The 14,334-nt window shown below is 34.6% G+C and overlaps 1 protein-coding gene across 5 annotated transcripts in view; it reads right to left on the bottom strand.

The window, feature by feature from the left end:
- Window positions 1–14,334, bottom strand: part of NCOA2 (nuclear receptor coactivator 2) — a 135,596-nt gene that overhangs the window by 14,877 nt on the left and 106,385 nt on the right. For all 5 annotated transcript variants that reach the window (XM_070940496.1, XM_070940499.1, XM_070940500.1 and 2 more), the window contains exons 10-14: window positions 12,639–12,786; window positions 6,724–7,990; window positions 2,484–2,694; window positions 1,151–1,357; window positions 342–557 (exon numbers count right to left, since the gene is read on the bottom strand). In XM_070940496.1, the coding sequence (XP_070796597.1) occupies window positions 342–557; window positions 1,151–1,357; window positions 2,484–2,694; window positions 6,724–7,990; window positions 12,639–12,786 (2,049 nt within the window). The remainder of the gene's footprint in view (window positions 1–341; window positions 558–1,150; window positions 1,358–2,483; window positions 2,695–6,723; window positions 7,991–12,638; window positions 12,787–14,334) is intronic.

Genomic DNA, 14,334 nt, shown 5'->3' with positions numbered 1-14,334 from the left:
TAAAATTTCACTGGAATTACAGGTATTGCAGAAGACCAACAATCTGCTGCTTATTGTATATATTTCCCTGAACATTACATATGACTTTTTACATAAACTTGGATTGGATTAGTCAGAGACAAATTCAATTCAAATAAGGCTGCTTCAAAAGAAAATAAAAATATGTTCTTATATAATCAGCACGTTATGCAAAAACATTCGAGCATATCCTTTGTCTACTGTATAATTGAACTCCCACAGCTGCATTTGTATCTAATTAAAATGTACTTGTCATCCCTGCTAATATCATAATATTCGGTATCTGCTGAAACTGTGCAGACTATGGCTGGACTCCACCTTACCCATATTCATAACTTGAGATTGTAACATTTGTCTTGGAACAGCTTGACTGTTAGGTCTCAAGGGAAGGCTGGATGTGGGGTTACGTATCATGCCTCCTTGGATTGGCCTGTTCATGGCACTTGTTGTTGCGGCACAAGTCACTCTCACAGCAGCAGCTTGGCTACCCCAGTCTCCTGATGACATAGCAGGCCGAGGAGTATTACCAGCAATCATTCCTATTAAAACAGACACACGTTTATGATGAACTATGGCTTGAACCCAGTGCTAAACTGTTTTTAATGCCACTTTTACAATCAGCTCATAAGTCAAGGGATAAGAATCAAGAATGTTTTTAAAAGTAGCAATTGGAATTGATGGAACATCTCTGCCCCTCTGCCAGTTTAGAGCTATGGATAGGTACCTGAGCATATTTCTTCACAAATATGTGCTCCAAAAATAATTCAATAAAATATGCACTCTTATAATTAGAAAAACTAGAGTTCCTTGTGTTATCAGATTAACTTGATCAGACCCCAAATAATTCAGGCAGAATTTATTTCTGAATAAACATCCTTAGGCTTATACTTTAAAAGTACAATATTATAGCATAACCAGTTCCGTGAAAATACATCTATCTGAACTCAGTGAAATTCTCCTGAAAATAAAAATACACAGCATTGGTAATGGTCTCATGATCCAATTCAACATATTTTATGCTGGTTTTAGGGTACTGCTGGGGTAAGTGATCCTTGTAGTCAGTCAGATGCCTGTTATTGCTATATTAGAAGCAATGTGTTATCACAGAAATAACAACAAAGTATTTTTTTACCTGGATTATTATTCCCAAGGTTTCCTTGATTTCCCATCATTCCTTGACTACCCAACATGCTGGGTTGAGGTATCACTGAATATGGACTATTGTTTCTTATGGGCGGAAAAGTCGCAGCACCTGGTGGGTTTTGCAAAGCGATGTCAAGCTGCAAGTTCTGGTTCGGCAACATCCTTCCCAACTGCGCTTGTCTTGCATTGGTAAAAGCTGAACAATGGGGAGAAGGGGGAGATGAAAAGGGAAAAACTGAGAGCTTTGAAAGTTACATTATAAATATACACCATTAAGTTATTTTCAAATTAATTTAAAAACTATGTTTCAAAAACAAATGCAGATATTTACAGACATTTAACAAAAGTTATTTTTAGACTTTCAGGTGAATCCATAGATAATTTAAAACTAAATGTAGTAGGTTCCACCACCTACTCTGCCTAACGTCCATCATTCAGCTGGATATTCCTGCACTGATTTCTGACTTGGTAATCTTTTACAAAATTGTTTTCATGCTCAGCCTCTGTCTTGATACAATATTAATCTTGTCATTTAATAAAATACTGCATTTAAAATGAATGAAGCTTAATAGAAATTACAACAATTTCTCCAAGACCTGACTTGTATGGATTAAAAGCATATCCTCATAGCACTAACTCTGGATTTCATGCAACAGAGAAAAGTAAAAAATACGTTTGATTATTCCTTCCTTGCCCACTTAAGTAATAGTCTCATCTGATGTGTTTGCCTTTAGAGCTAAGATGGGAATTCTTTTTTCTTAAACTGCGACACAATTATGTTTTATGGATTAGTACATTTAAAGAAACACTTTTATTTTTCTGCCTTGGTAAGAATTGAGCTTATAGCATGTAGCTCTTCAGTTATTTCATTGTACAGTGCAAGTCATAACCATGTGGTAATCTCACAGATTAGTGATAGAAATAAAATACGTTTTTTAAAGTTTTGTTTTTGTTTACTTTAATGTCATTGCATCTCGTACAATGAAATTAAATGCCATCTTCAGTGTACATTGTAATTATAAAAATAAAACACAAACACACATCCTTCACACTCTATACAACTGAATTGAAAATAAAACTTTCAATAAAATGAAAAGCTATTTATTTATTTCTAAGTCAAACAAAATTCTATTACGGTAGTTGGAAGATTTCACCATGCTGTGATTTTATAAGGAAAACAGCAGATGGTGCTGTTTGTTCACTGAAGACTTATAAAGCATAGCAACAATCTGAAACTGGCATAGTGGCTTTTGAAAAGATTCATTTCTTTTGCAACAATACTATTATCTGTATCTAAAACCTGATAAATAGTTCAGACTCACTGCTCTGAGAGATCCTTCCTGTGGGTTTCTGGGATCCAACAGGTGTGCCAGGACTATTGTCACCTGTAATCTGCATGAGGTCATTGATGATGGCTTGTTTGTCAACTGATCCTGCTGAAGCAACTGGTCGGTTGTCTGGGAAAAGTTGTGACAACTGGCTATTCTGTAGATCATCTAGAATTTCTTCCAGGTTATCAAGCTCGCTGCCAGGCTTTCATGAAATTTGAAAAGAAAACACATATTTTTCATAGGTCTTTTAATCTGGGCTAGAACAAAATACTAGGGAACAGAATCAATACCTCTAGCATAGAAAACACCCACTGGGATATCTGAAATCTGTTCCTGAAAAGAAAGAGATTAACTTGTGTCTCACTTAAACTAGTCAGGGGACACACCAGGACACACATAACCCTTTAGTGTTCCTTATCATGGTGCCTTCTGGAACTACAAAATAGGCCAAAATATAGCTCTCTTATAAAATGAACTAGTAAAATTCCCTGTCTGTAGTTTAGCCATGGATTGGCAGAGAGATGTCTCCAAGGGGGGAGAGGATGCAGATTTCCATGGATGTAACAAAGAATCTTTGTTCAACAGAAATCAACACTCTGTCATTACTGTAATTCTGCTTGGTTATAACAGGACCAAAAATGTTCTATGTAATAGTTACTTCCACATGGTTAAAAACATTTCACGTTTCATCTGAACTTTCAATCACTGACAGAAAAATGTGAACCATTTAAAGAAATGAAGAAAAAAGAAAATATAATAAGAGAACTTTTGCGGCTCGAAATGTGTAAATTGAACCAATGTACTACTGCTCAACATGTAATAAATTTAAGAATGGGGGGAAAAAAACCTAGGCCGAGAAGTTTAGAGAAATACTTCCAAATTTGCAAAGGACGAGGAAGTCACATAGTATTTAGTAAACCTAGGTTAAATAGGCAATAATCCACTTAAATCCAACAAAATAGGTATAATAGGTATATGGTAATAAATCTGAGTATTTCATAACTTTGCATACTATCTCAGAATAGTGTTGGAGCCTCGTTTCAAATGGAGGATAGTACTATGGCATAGTAATCGTTGTGCTTCTTTTGCAAACACACCATCACTTGTAGCATGTTAGTTCCCTTGCACATGTTACTACCATGCCCTCAATTTATAAGTAATAATTTTAAAGGATTGGGCTTCAACAGTCCCATCCTCCAAATATGAGTTCTACCCGCTTTAGAAATGACACAGTACAAGCAAGCCAGAGAACAAGAAACTGTGCTTTACAATACTTCAAAAATCACCAAACCAAATGCTGTGAGAAACCTTTCTTTTATTTCCTTTCATGATAGAATGGCTGACAAAGTATGTTCATGCACCTAGAATCCTGAAATAGGATTGGGAGGCCATGAAGCTCCCTTGGTAATTGGGCTACTTGAGACTTCTCAGGTTAATTTGTGGACAGAAAACCGAATATATAAATTGGCGGTGAGGTGAATCATATCCCTAGAGAATGGGTATAGAACAGGCTGGAAATATAAACAAACAAAGCAAGCAAATAATCAACCACATGTAGTAAAGGAGATTGATATAAAAAGTAAAGTGACAACAATGGATTACACATAAGAAATACCACATACTGGAAAAATAATTCTTTTGAAAAATAAAGATAATTAAAGGTTACTAATATATAGTTGAAAATGTTGAAAACATTTTCTCTGAACATTTCCTTTTCATTTTACCTGTTGTTTTTACAATGTTAAATAATATTAATTAAAAACGTAAAAGATGATTATGTTAAGAATGAGTAATTCCTACAAATGCATACATAAAAGCAATAAATATAGTAAAGGAATTGCTTCTTGTGTTCTCATACAATACCCAGACCTTGACTAGGAAGGAGTGACAAATCAGCAGGCCAATAATCCAAAGTTTACTCAAATGCTAGTTTGAAAACACTTGGGCAGCAAGGCTGGAAAAACCTGCCAGAAATTTTTAGGAGCTGCTTTATTTAGAGAAGATAATGTCTGGACTAGTGGCCAGTGTCAGCATAACCAAAATAAATTATGCTTTTGTGTATTTTTTTCTGGTGTTCTTTACCTAGTGGAACTGCAGAACAAATTGATAAATGTAAAAAAAATCCATCAAACAAAACAAGTCACCTCTGGAAGATTAAAATTCTTGTTTCGAAATACGATATTTAAACAGGTTTTTTTGCAATGTCTTCAACACTTAAGAAGCAGACATTTCCACTGCTGGTCTGTTCCAGTGAGTGTTCCATTATGACTCAGATTTTTTCAAAAGAGCTTTTGCCATTCAAACATATATTAAGCTAGGACTTTCCTAAGTAATGTGCATCATTTTTCTCTTGTACACACATATCACACTGATCATATCTGACCCAACTGCAAAGTCTAGAGAAATTCTCTAGAATTTTTTATTGATTGCTGGAAATATTCCCATCTTAATTTTGGGTGGAGGTAGGAAATGCAGTATTGGGTTGCTGCCAAACACTCAAGTATCTCATAGTGTTTAGACAAACCTAACCAGTTTTTCTATATAGCATACCTTTCAGAATGCATAGTGATAGCTAGTAAATGGAATGGAGACAGGGAAATGTATGATAATGCTGCTTTTACTAGATGAGTGTTATGTGGAAACTTTGATAATGGACAGCGTTTCAAAGTATCATAGCTAAATATTACCAGCCCAACCTGAATAATGAGCTAAGCATCTTCTATGGAAGAGACTTTCCTGTTTTGTTAAGAATTGTTCTCAAGCAGTCCCAGCCTTAAGTTTTCCAACAAATTATGTAGCAGCTGAAGAAACAGGAGAAATGGTCACCTGTATTTTCTCCCTTAAAGTTATTGTTCATGAGCATTGTCAGATATATAACTCTGATAAAATTATGTGAAATAAGGGGATCAACTTTAGGGATATTCATTAAAGTCCCATGCAAGTTCCTAGGCTTGAACATGGCAAGTTCTAGACCTGAACCTTGGTTAAAAATTGCTCTGATTACTATGAATACTGAAGTTCATCGTCCTTGAATAGGTACACTTGATCCATCTGATTCATCACAGCTTTTCATGTAGTTGCTGCACTGTTTCCAAATACATCTTTTTAGTTTACAATCACTTCTATATATCAAAGATTATGTAGGTAAAACCTGTCACTTATATTTGCCACGTAATCCATAAGAAAATAAACTACATCAGAAACTTTGTGCTGCTTTACTACCTTTTTTAAACTTATCTGTCAAAAATTAAACTGCAGAGAGAACAATTATGAAAAATCATTTTTTTTTCTATTCTGCTTAGAGTAAAGTATACACTGTGCCAGCTTTATTTCTTTCTTTTTCTTTTATGTCTTCAATGACTTTGCGTAAGTATTGGAGGAAGAGCTGGGTTAATAGTTTCTCTCTGATATTTTGCTATAATTATTTGTACTAGTAGAATATTATAACAGAGTTTTTTCACCAAAGAATGTTTAAAAGAATGTACAACGATGCAGGCAATAAAATCTGTACCAACAATGTGGAAATGAAATGACGAACCTCAAGGACAATATAAATTATACTACTACTGTAGAAACATGGTATTCATTTTGCAGAGTTTTAAGAGGCAAAGTAAAAGCAAGTTCTGTAAACCAAGCAAATTACTTTTGAGCTAGAGAAGAAAATGTATCCAGAAATTAAGAACATTGTTTCTTATAGCAACTTATTGCAAACACGAAGAACCCAAAACTTTCAAATACATTTGGATCATGTTTTTTTCTGAAAATGAGACTTTTATATAAATCTTGATTTGTACACTTTCTAATTAGTCTTTGCATAGAAGCATCCACAAGTTTAGGTATTTTATGTTCAGAACACTTTGCATTTAGTTTTGCATTTTTTTCCGAACAGTACTTTGCTTCCTGCTCAATTTACATTTTATGATTCTAAATCAGGTGTTGTTACATATTCCAAGTAGCCTCTATCAATGGGTGTCATTCTCATCCCACATTTACATTTTCATCTCCAAAGCCAAATGATATTATACCAAGCATTATTTTAAATTAAGTGGCACTTTCCAGATCAGATTTTTCAGCCAGTGAAGTCTTGGCAACAGAGACAATGGTAGTGATTCTAATCACAAAGAACTTTGTGTCGTAAGAGATACAAAACAAGAATTGTTTCTGTACCCATCTCTGATACAAATAACATAAACAAATGAATAAATAAAATATAATCCCCACAAGTTCTTACCTGTTCATTCGGCTCAAAGCGCATCTCTTCTTTTTCAGTCTTTATAGTTACTGGCTTTACTGTGCTACTGGAAGGGTCTGTCTTACTGTCCGACCGTTCCAGTTTGGGCGTAATGTCTGGTAAACCAATTTCTTTTGTATCATCTTTATCTAGCAAGTAACGAAGTAGTGCATTTTCTTTCTTCTTGGGACTCACTGGTTCCTGTTTACAAGTTATCTCTGAACCTGGAGCTGTGCTACTGGTCTCCTGGTTCAGTTCTTTGCCTGTGGCCTCTGCTGTGAGCTTGGCCAAATCTACAGGAGAACTGCTGTCCTGCAAGAGCCTGTGCAAAATTTTATGCTTCTCCTTGAGCGAGGTTCCATGTGCTGAGCCCGAACCAGATAAGCTTCCCATGGAGTCCTTGTTGGCATCTGCCATAGTATTAGCCAAAGATGAAGGCTCCATCTGATCAGATTTGGTGGTCAGCAGCTGTAAGAGCTTTGTCTGGCTTTTGCCATCATGCAGTCTGTTCTGTCCATCAGATCTTTCACTGCCAACTTGGGGCATGTTATCATTATTTTCTTTCTGTTCTCCTGAATGGCAGACACTTTCTGCTTGTCCAGTTGTTTCTTCCGATTGTTCCCCATGCAATCCAAAGCTATCTTTAGAATCCAGATTTCCCATTTTAGTTAGCTGGGGAGGATTCATACTTACAGGGGAATTCTGTAAATTACCCATTTTTATATCAGGTGAAGCCAACGATGAACCCAGAGAGACTCCATGCCCCTCACTGAGAGCCTGAAGTGCATTGAGGGAACTGTTGGTGTAACTATGGCTATTTCCTGTGCTGCTGCAAACTCCAACAGGTGAATGCAAGTTTCCTGCAGGAGAAAACTGGTTGGGTGGGATCCGAGGACTTCCTGCCACTCCAGGACTCACACGATGCCTTGGGGAAAGCATAGAGTTTGGCTGGCCAGGTGTCATGCCAGGGCTGTTTTGAGAAGGACTATTCATTTTTAGTGCATAGTTACTACCCTGAGGAGTGGATGTTTGTATACTTGACACATGGTTCATCCCACCTGAACTACTAAACCTGCTTGTTGGCATACCCATTTGTTCCTTTGGGCCATTTATGGCAAAATTCATATTGCTATTGATGGTCATATCCTGACCTGGATTCCCACTGCACATGGCTTGATGGGCAGGACTGTTAGAGCTAATTGTGTTCAATGGCTTTCCCAGTACTTGTCCAGTTAAATCCTGGTTCATTCCACAGACATTCTGTTCCCTACAATGTGAAAAAAGAAAAAAAAATACTTATGATATTGTATGTTAAATTAAAACAGCTTAATAAAAAGATACCATAGAATATTATGCAATCCCATATGCAAAAATAAGTGCAACATTTGTTTAATCATATTATATCTTAAAAACTATGTGTTTATTTGCAAAAAATAAACAGAGTAGAAACAATTTCTTACAACAAATATTTTAACCATTTTCAGTAAAAAAAAAAGATAGATATGCTGATTAGTGATAAAAACAACTGTTGATTCTAATATATGTACTGTCCTATTATGTAAAAAAAATCTAAGTCTTTGATTTGTCTAGAAGATAGTAGGTTAGGGAATACAAAATTATGTGATGGGGCCAAGGCAGCAAAGTACAACAATTAGGCCAGATACTGTGATCATGAGATCTACAGGAGGGTAATTGCAATAAGAAATAATTAGTCATTAGCTAGCTTTACTGGTATCAGAATATACAATTCTCATGTTACATATGCAGATGAATATCACTGAATTGGGGGGCTACCAGTATCCCCAATATAGACAGGCTTCAAAGACTTGATGTCACAAACAAAATTAGACATTTAACAGTTATTTTTTTTAAAAAAAACCTAAATCCTTTTGTCTTCTAACATGGGGACTGATCGGGGTGAAATGCTCCCGATTTGGACCGGATTGCCCAATCTGGTAGCGATGGCGGCGGGTGGTTCGGAGAACCGGTAGCAAAAATCCCTGTCCCCCCCTCCCCCAATCATGCCCAACTGAGCCGTGTGATCATCAGAGGCTTTTTTTTTTTTTAAAAGCATTTTTTCTACAACCTCTTCCGATGAAAAAATGCTTTTAAAAGTTAAAAAAAAAAAGCCTCTGATGATCGCACGGCTCAGCTGGGATTGTCATAGGCTTTTCAAAGCATTTTTTTCTGCAACCTCTTGGCCAAACAGGTGGTTAAAAAAATGCTTTTAAAAGTCTCTGACAATCTTAGCTGAGTTGCATGATCGTCAGAGAGGCATTTTTTAAAAAGCCTCTCTGATGATCCCTGCTGAGTTGCCTGATCGGCAGAGGCTTTTCAAAGCATTAGAAAAAATGCTTTGAAAAGTTAAAAAAAAAAATGTTGGCCACGCCTACCCAGTCACATTAACCCCCCCCCCACCAAGCCAGGCCCACAGAACCTGTAGTAACAAATTTTACATTTCACCCCGGGACTGATATAGAGAAGTTTAGTTATTGTAGAGAACTAAAGACGTAAGAAAGAAGTGCCATTCTGGGATTATGCCATTGAGATAGTGGTTCATACTTTTTTTCCTAAGTAAATCTGGATCAGTACTTGGTTTGCACTATTTAAAATATCTTTTAATTCACTCTTGGAACTCTCAGATTAGCACATTTCACAACAAAAGGGGAATTTTTGAGAACCACAGATTCCTTGTGCCCGGAATATAAGATTCTGCACATCCCTGATAAGCAATTTAGTTTTACTTTGTTGCTTTATATACATTGCTATGTCAGGTTGTTTTATAATATGTTGCCTCTTCACATTATCTTCCAGTTAGAAATGTGGTGTTTCCTCAGGCATATATCAGTCCTCATCAGAGGACATCCTTTTCTTAACTTCAGCAAATAATCCAATGTTCACCTGCGACTATGACAAAGGTAGTGACAAAAGACAGAAAGTAGCACGTATGTATCCTCAATTCATATCAAATGTATTTCCGTTTTAATAGCTAACTTTATATTGCATACAAAAATAGAAAGAGTGTGGGTACACAGAGTGTACTTCAGTTTATGAGCCTTTCTATTTAGCTTTGGATCTTTTCCTCAATAAATAAATGAACAAGTATAACATTTTTTTACTTCATTTGTTTAATTGATACCTTTTTACCTAGTTTTAGGATTTATATGGCAAACAGATCATGTTTAGATCATATTTATGTAGAAATGTGGAAAACTCACAAGGATTCACAAAGCACACTGTATTTTCCATAAACATTACATACTTCTTTGACCAGTAAGTAAAATGGACAAATTCACAGCTCTATGTAAAAAAAAAGGTGACAACAATTTGCTAACATATAAATGTATGTAAATATATTTTTCTCAAATCTGTAGCTGTTCTAGTAATTAATAAGACTTACAGAGAAAAGTAAGTTTTTAAAATCATCTGGTAGAGATTTTTCACCTCCTCCCCCCAAAAATATTATAATGGAACATCTGAAAGCAAAAAGCTTAGAATGAAATCCACCTAGTTTTAGGAATATTTGCATTTCTGTGTGAGTGTGTGTGTGTGTGTGTGTGTGTGTGTGTGTGTGTGTGTGTGTGTGTACACAAGCTGATGCATGCATTTTCAGAAGAAAATAGTAGACAGGAATATTTTCTGCATGACTGGACTGTTTCAACCACATTTTATCTTTCAAAAGAAAATCACACAAGTAGCAGCATGATATTCCATATACATACAATAGATGATAGAGGGAGGGAGGAAATGATAGCATTCCTGCAAGGAAACATGTACAATGTGATTGCTCTCCCTTAATATTTTACAAAATACAATACTTGTTAAATGCAAGTTTCAGTGTAAACAGAAGTTACATAAACCTTTCAAGGTTACCACCTAGTAGGGAATTCAACCTATCTGCAGGGAAATCATTATTGTTGAGGAATTTACATTGTAAGGTTTATTTTAGGGAATCACAGGACAATGGTTACTTCTGTCCCATTTCAGACACAGAAGCTATTACCTCTTCTCAATATTGCAGCTTCTTAAAAAAAGGATGTATCTCATCTTCTACCATTTCAATCTTGTAATGGCTGCAAGTTCCAGAGACTGAGCTCTTTGGGATATCTTATATCTTATAATAGATGTAGGTGAACATTTTGTGAGAATTTGGGAAATAAATCTTGTTTTAAATCCTACTGGACTTTCTGACCAAAGTCTTTCCTACTCTTTTTTAAAATTTCTTTTTAAAATGTCACTCTGGAGATTTCCATACTAGGATGAATATTTGCAATCCTCCAGATGGACTAGAATTGCAATTGCTAGTATGCCTCACCACTAACCATACTTGCAGGAAGAAAATAGAATTTAACAACTAGAGATTCCACATTTCTCTTCTAAACATTTTGGGAAGAATATTTTTTTGTCTTTCAGAGACAAAGATTGTGAGGAAAGTATGTCTTTCAAAAGTGCACTTTTTTTTTTGCAAAGATGCATGACAAAAATATTTGAAGATCTTTCATAATTTTTTTGTTGGTAGATATCTTAATAGTCAGTTCCTTTCCTCAACAATTTAAGGTAACCTTCCAATTATTTTTCCTCTCTTCCAAAGCCAGTGAAGTAAACTGGCAACAATTTATATTGATGGAAAAATATTTAGGAACTATATTTTGAAACATTTTGGTAGTAATGTAGACATTCCTTGTAGATAAATCTTTGCATTGCAAGTTTCCCAGCTGAAATATTTAATTTGCTCTGTTTGTGGCATGAGAACTTGAAGAAAACCAAGCACTGAGTGAAGTGGAAAAATAAAACACAAGAAATATAAAGGTTCATTTTAAAATCCTTTCTTAAAAATATTAGTATATAAATTCAAATTTTCTAATATTTCATGTTTTACTTATCATGTTTTACTGCCTCCAAAATCTGAAGAGATCCCAATCTTTCGGTGTTATAAATCTCTTCTCTTGACTTTGTTAATAAGTAAGGGGATGAGGCTTTGGTTCCTATGTATTTTTATTTTTATATTGTGTATGTTACCTTTTTATTGTAAGCTGCTTGTATCACATATGTGAGATTCATGGATACATAAATTGAATGAATGAACAAATAAATAAATAGCAGTTTGAAATGTCAAACAAACTGCAATTATTTAGATGAGCGTAATCAAAATAACCAGACATGTCAGTGCATCCTTTTATTAAATAATGTTAAATAATGTTTTTAATTGAAAAACAGAAAAAATGGAGAAATGTTATTTTAATATACCATTTGTGTGAATGACAGACATTTTCCCACACAAAGATCCTTTCTTTAGAAAGTCTAGAGGTATTTCAATTATTTAGAAATCAATCAGATACATACTTAACAAATATTTGCATATCTTAAGCACTGTCACATCAGTTATTTTTGCTGTTTGCTTGCAAAGTATCTTGCAAAATGACTTCATTAGTATATCAATAAAAATGTGCAAGAGACTTTGCTAGATGCCCATTCCCAATGCAGGTCCCTGCCCTCTGATCTTCAAGTAATAGGATTAAATCCAAGTTAAAAACAGAACTAAAGGAACAATACTATCAAGAGTAAACTAGTCATACAAAAAAGTAAACTGTTGATTAAGCCTGAATACATATAATTACAATAGATAAAGATCTCATAGTGAAAAGTTGCCTTTAAAACACCACTTGCAGTTTTGAATTGCAGACACAAATTCATTTACTTATACATTGTGTTCAAGTAACAGGATAATCTTTCAAATAAATGTTTAGATCTGTAACATTAGAATTGGTTAAGAAAACAGAAGCAGTAAAAACAACTTAGCTTATTATTGGAATCTGTAATTATAGCTAAAAGAGCTATAAGCTTATAAATATACTACAGCTGTAATTGACAGTGACACCCAGTTTTTTAAGATAAAAAAAAGTTGATAGAATTACCTGTGAAGCATATGTAAGGATATTACAAGCTGAGGTTCGCTAGTAGTCTGGGAACGGATGAGCTTGCTCTTCGTTTGGGCAGCAACTATAGTGCCATCAGACAAAGAAAATCGATACACAGGACTGAATGCTAATCCCTGCCTCAGCACTGTAAGCAAGCAAAAACAAAAACAAAGCATAAAGACACACAGCCCACTATAGGAATAATCACATTAAAATGGTCTCTGCCCACTAATATTATTCCTTACTTTAGAAGGCAAGAAGAAATCTGCAATTTCTTTTGCAAAACCAGCAAGGCAATATTAAAGTTCTTTCGAGTTAAGACCAAAGAGCAAGTGGAGTAAAGTATTAACTGAAAGAGAAATGTTGCCAACATTGATAAAGCAATGTACCTACATGAATGGGTGGGCTTATATCACATACAAGAATAAGGTCACAAACTTTTTTTCTTAAAAACAGAATGTTGTTTTTTATACTTGTAAAGTGAATTAAGCAAATTTGAGGTTTGCCACAGTTTTCATATGTTCCTTTCTCAAAATGGCTGGAAAGTGATATTTCTCAGACAGGATATTAGCGACTGAGATATTAAAAACATGGACTGATAGAGCCTATACAGCCCAATGTCTACTGTTGCTCATTTCTGCTATAGATTGCCCTTGTTCTTCCGGAAAAGTTTCCTCTAAAAAAGCTTTTTGTTTCTTTTTCTCATTCTTTCATTCATTCATTTCTTTTTCTCTCCCTCCCTCCCTCCCCCCCACCCTATCCTACTGCCACCATATCACAATGAGATATCTCTGAGAGGCATACAACAAATAACCCCAAACTAACAAAAATAATTTAAAAATACTAAAACAATAAAGTTATTAAAAAATAAAAAGCATTATCTTCAGGAAAGCACAATTACTTTCACTAACAGTACAGCTATTTTGCAGACTGTTCCACCACTGTCAGTTCCCAGGCCAAACAGCAAAGCCATGTTTTCAGGCCACTCCAGAAGCCAAGCTTGTTTATTTTTACGTCTCTATTAATAATTAATATTAATATTAATAATTCTATTAAAGCTATAGTTCCAGAAGAGCTCCATTTTCCTAAAATATACACATTTTTCTTATTGTTCAAGATTGTATACTAAACTAGCTCAAACATCATAATGCAGAGGAATACTTCAACAATCCAATTTAATACCCCATGATTTTTCATATTTTTCATATTCTGCTTCTTTTTCTAATAGGAATAAGTATTAAATCTGATAATTGTAAATTTATTTTGATACTTTATTGGAAAATGCAGTAAGTTGGCTTCTAGTGCTATAGCCCCAACAAACCTTCATTTATGGAAATGCTTTCAATAATTGATCTTTCAATTGTTTGCTGCTTCTTTTTGCCATTATTTTAATGCTTATTTTGCCATTTTTTATTTAGCATTGTAACTCTATTTTTATAAAAAAGATGTATTATGTTTTAATTCTTTTGACTTGTAGTTTTTAATGGCAAATGGGATTTTTCAATTGAAAATGCTTAGATATTTCAAGTCAGCACATAAATATAATAAAAGATCACTAATCTAAATTTTTAACATATTAGACTTTAGGCACTGCTAGAAAAATGTTTATCTAATATATATATAAAAATTATTAGATATTAATAGATTTATCTTTGACAATTTCTTCTCTCTTTCAGTGCAAAAAAGTCCAGTT

The sequence above is a fragment of the Pituophis catenifer genome, unplaced genomic scaffold (assembly GCF_029215685.1).
Source record: "Pituophis catenifer annectens isolate HBS135680 unplaced genomic scaffold, rPitCat1.0.hap2 SCAF_3, whole genome shotgun sequence".
NCBI classification, from domain to species: domain Eukaryota; kingdom Metazoa; phylum Chordata; class Lepidosauria; order Squamata; family Colubridae; genus Pituophis; species Pituophis catenifer.
Note: the sequence above shows the minus strand (reverse complement) of the source record. Positions and strands in the feature narration are given on the sequence as shown.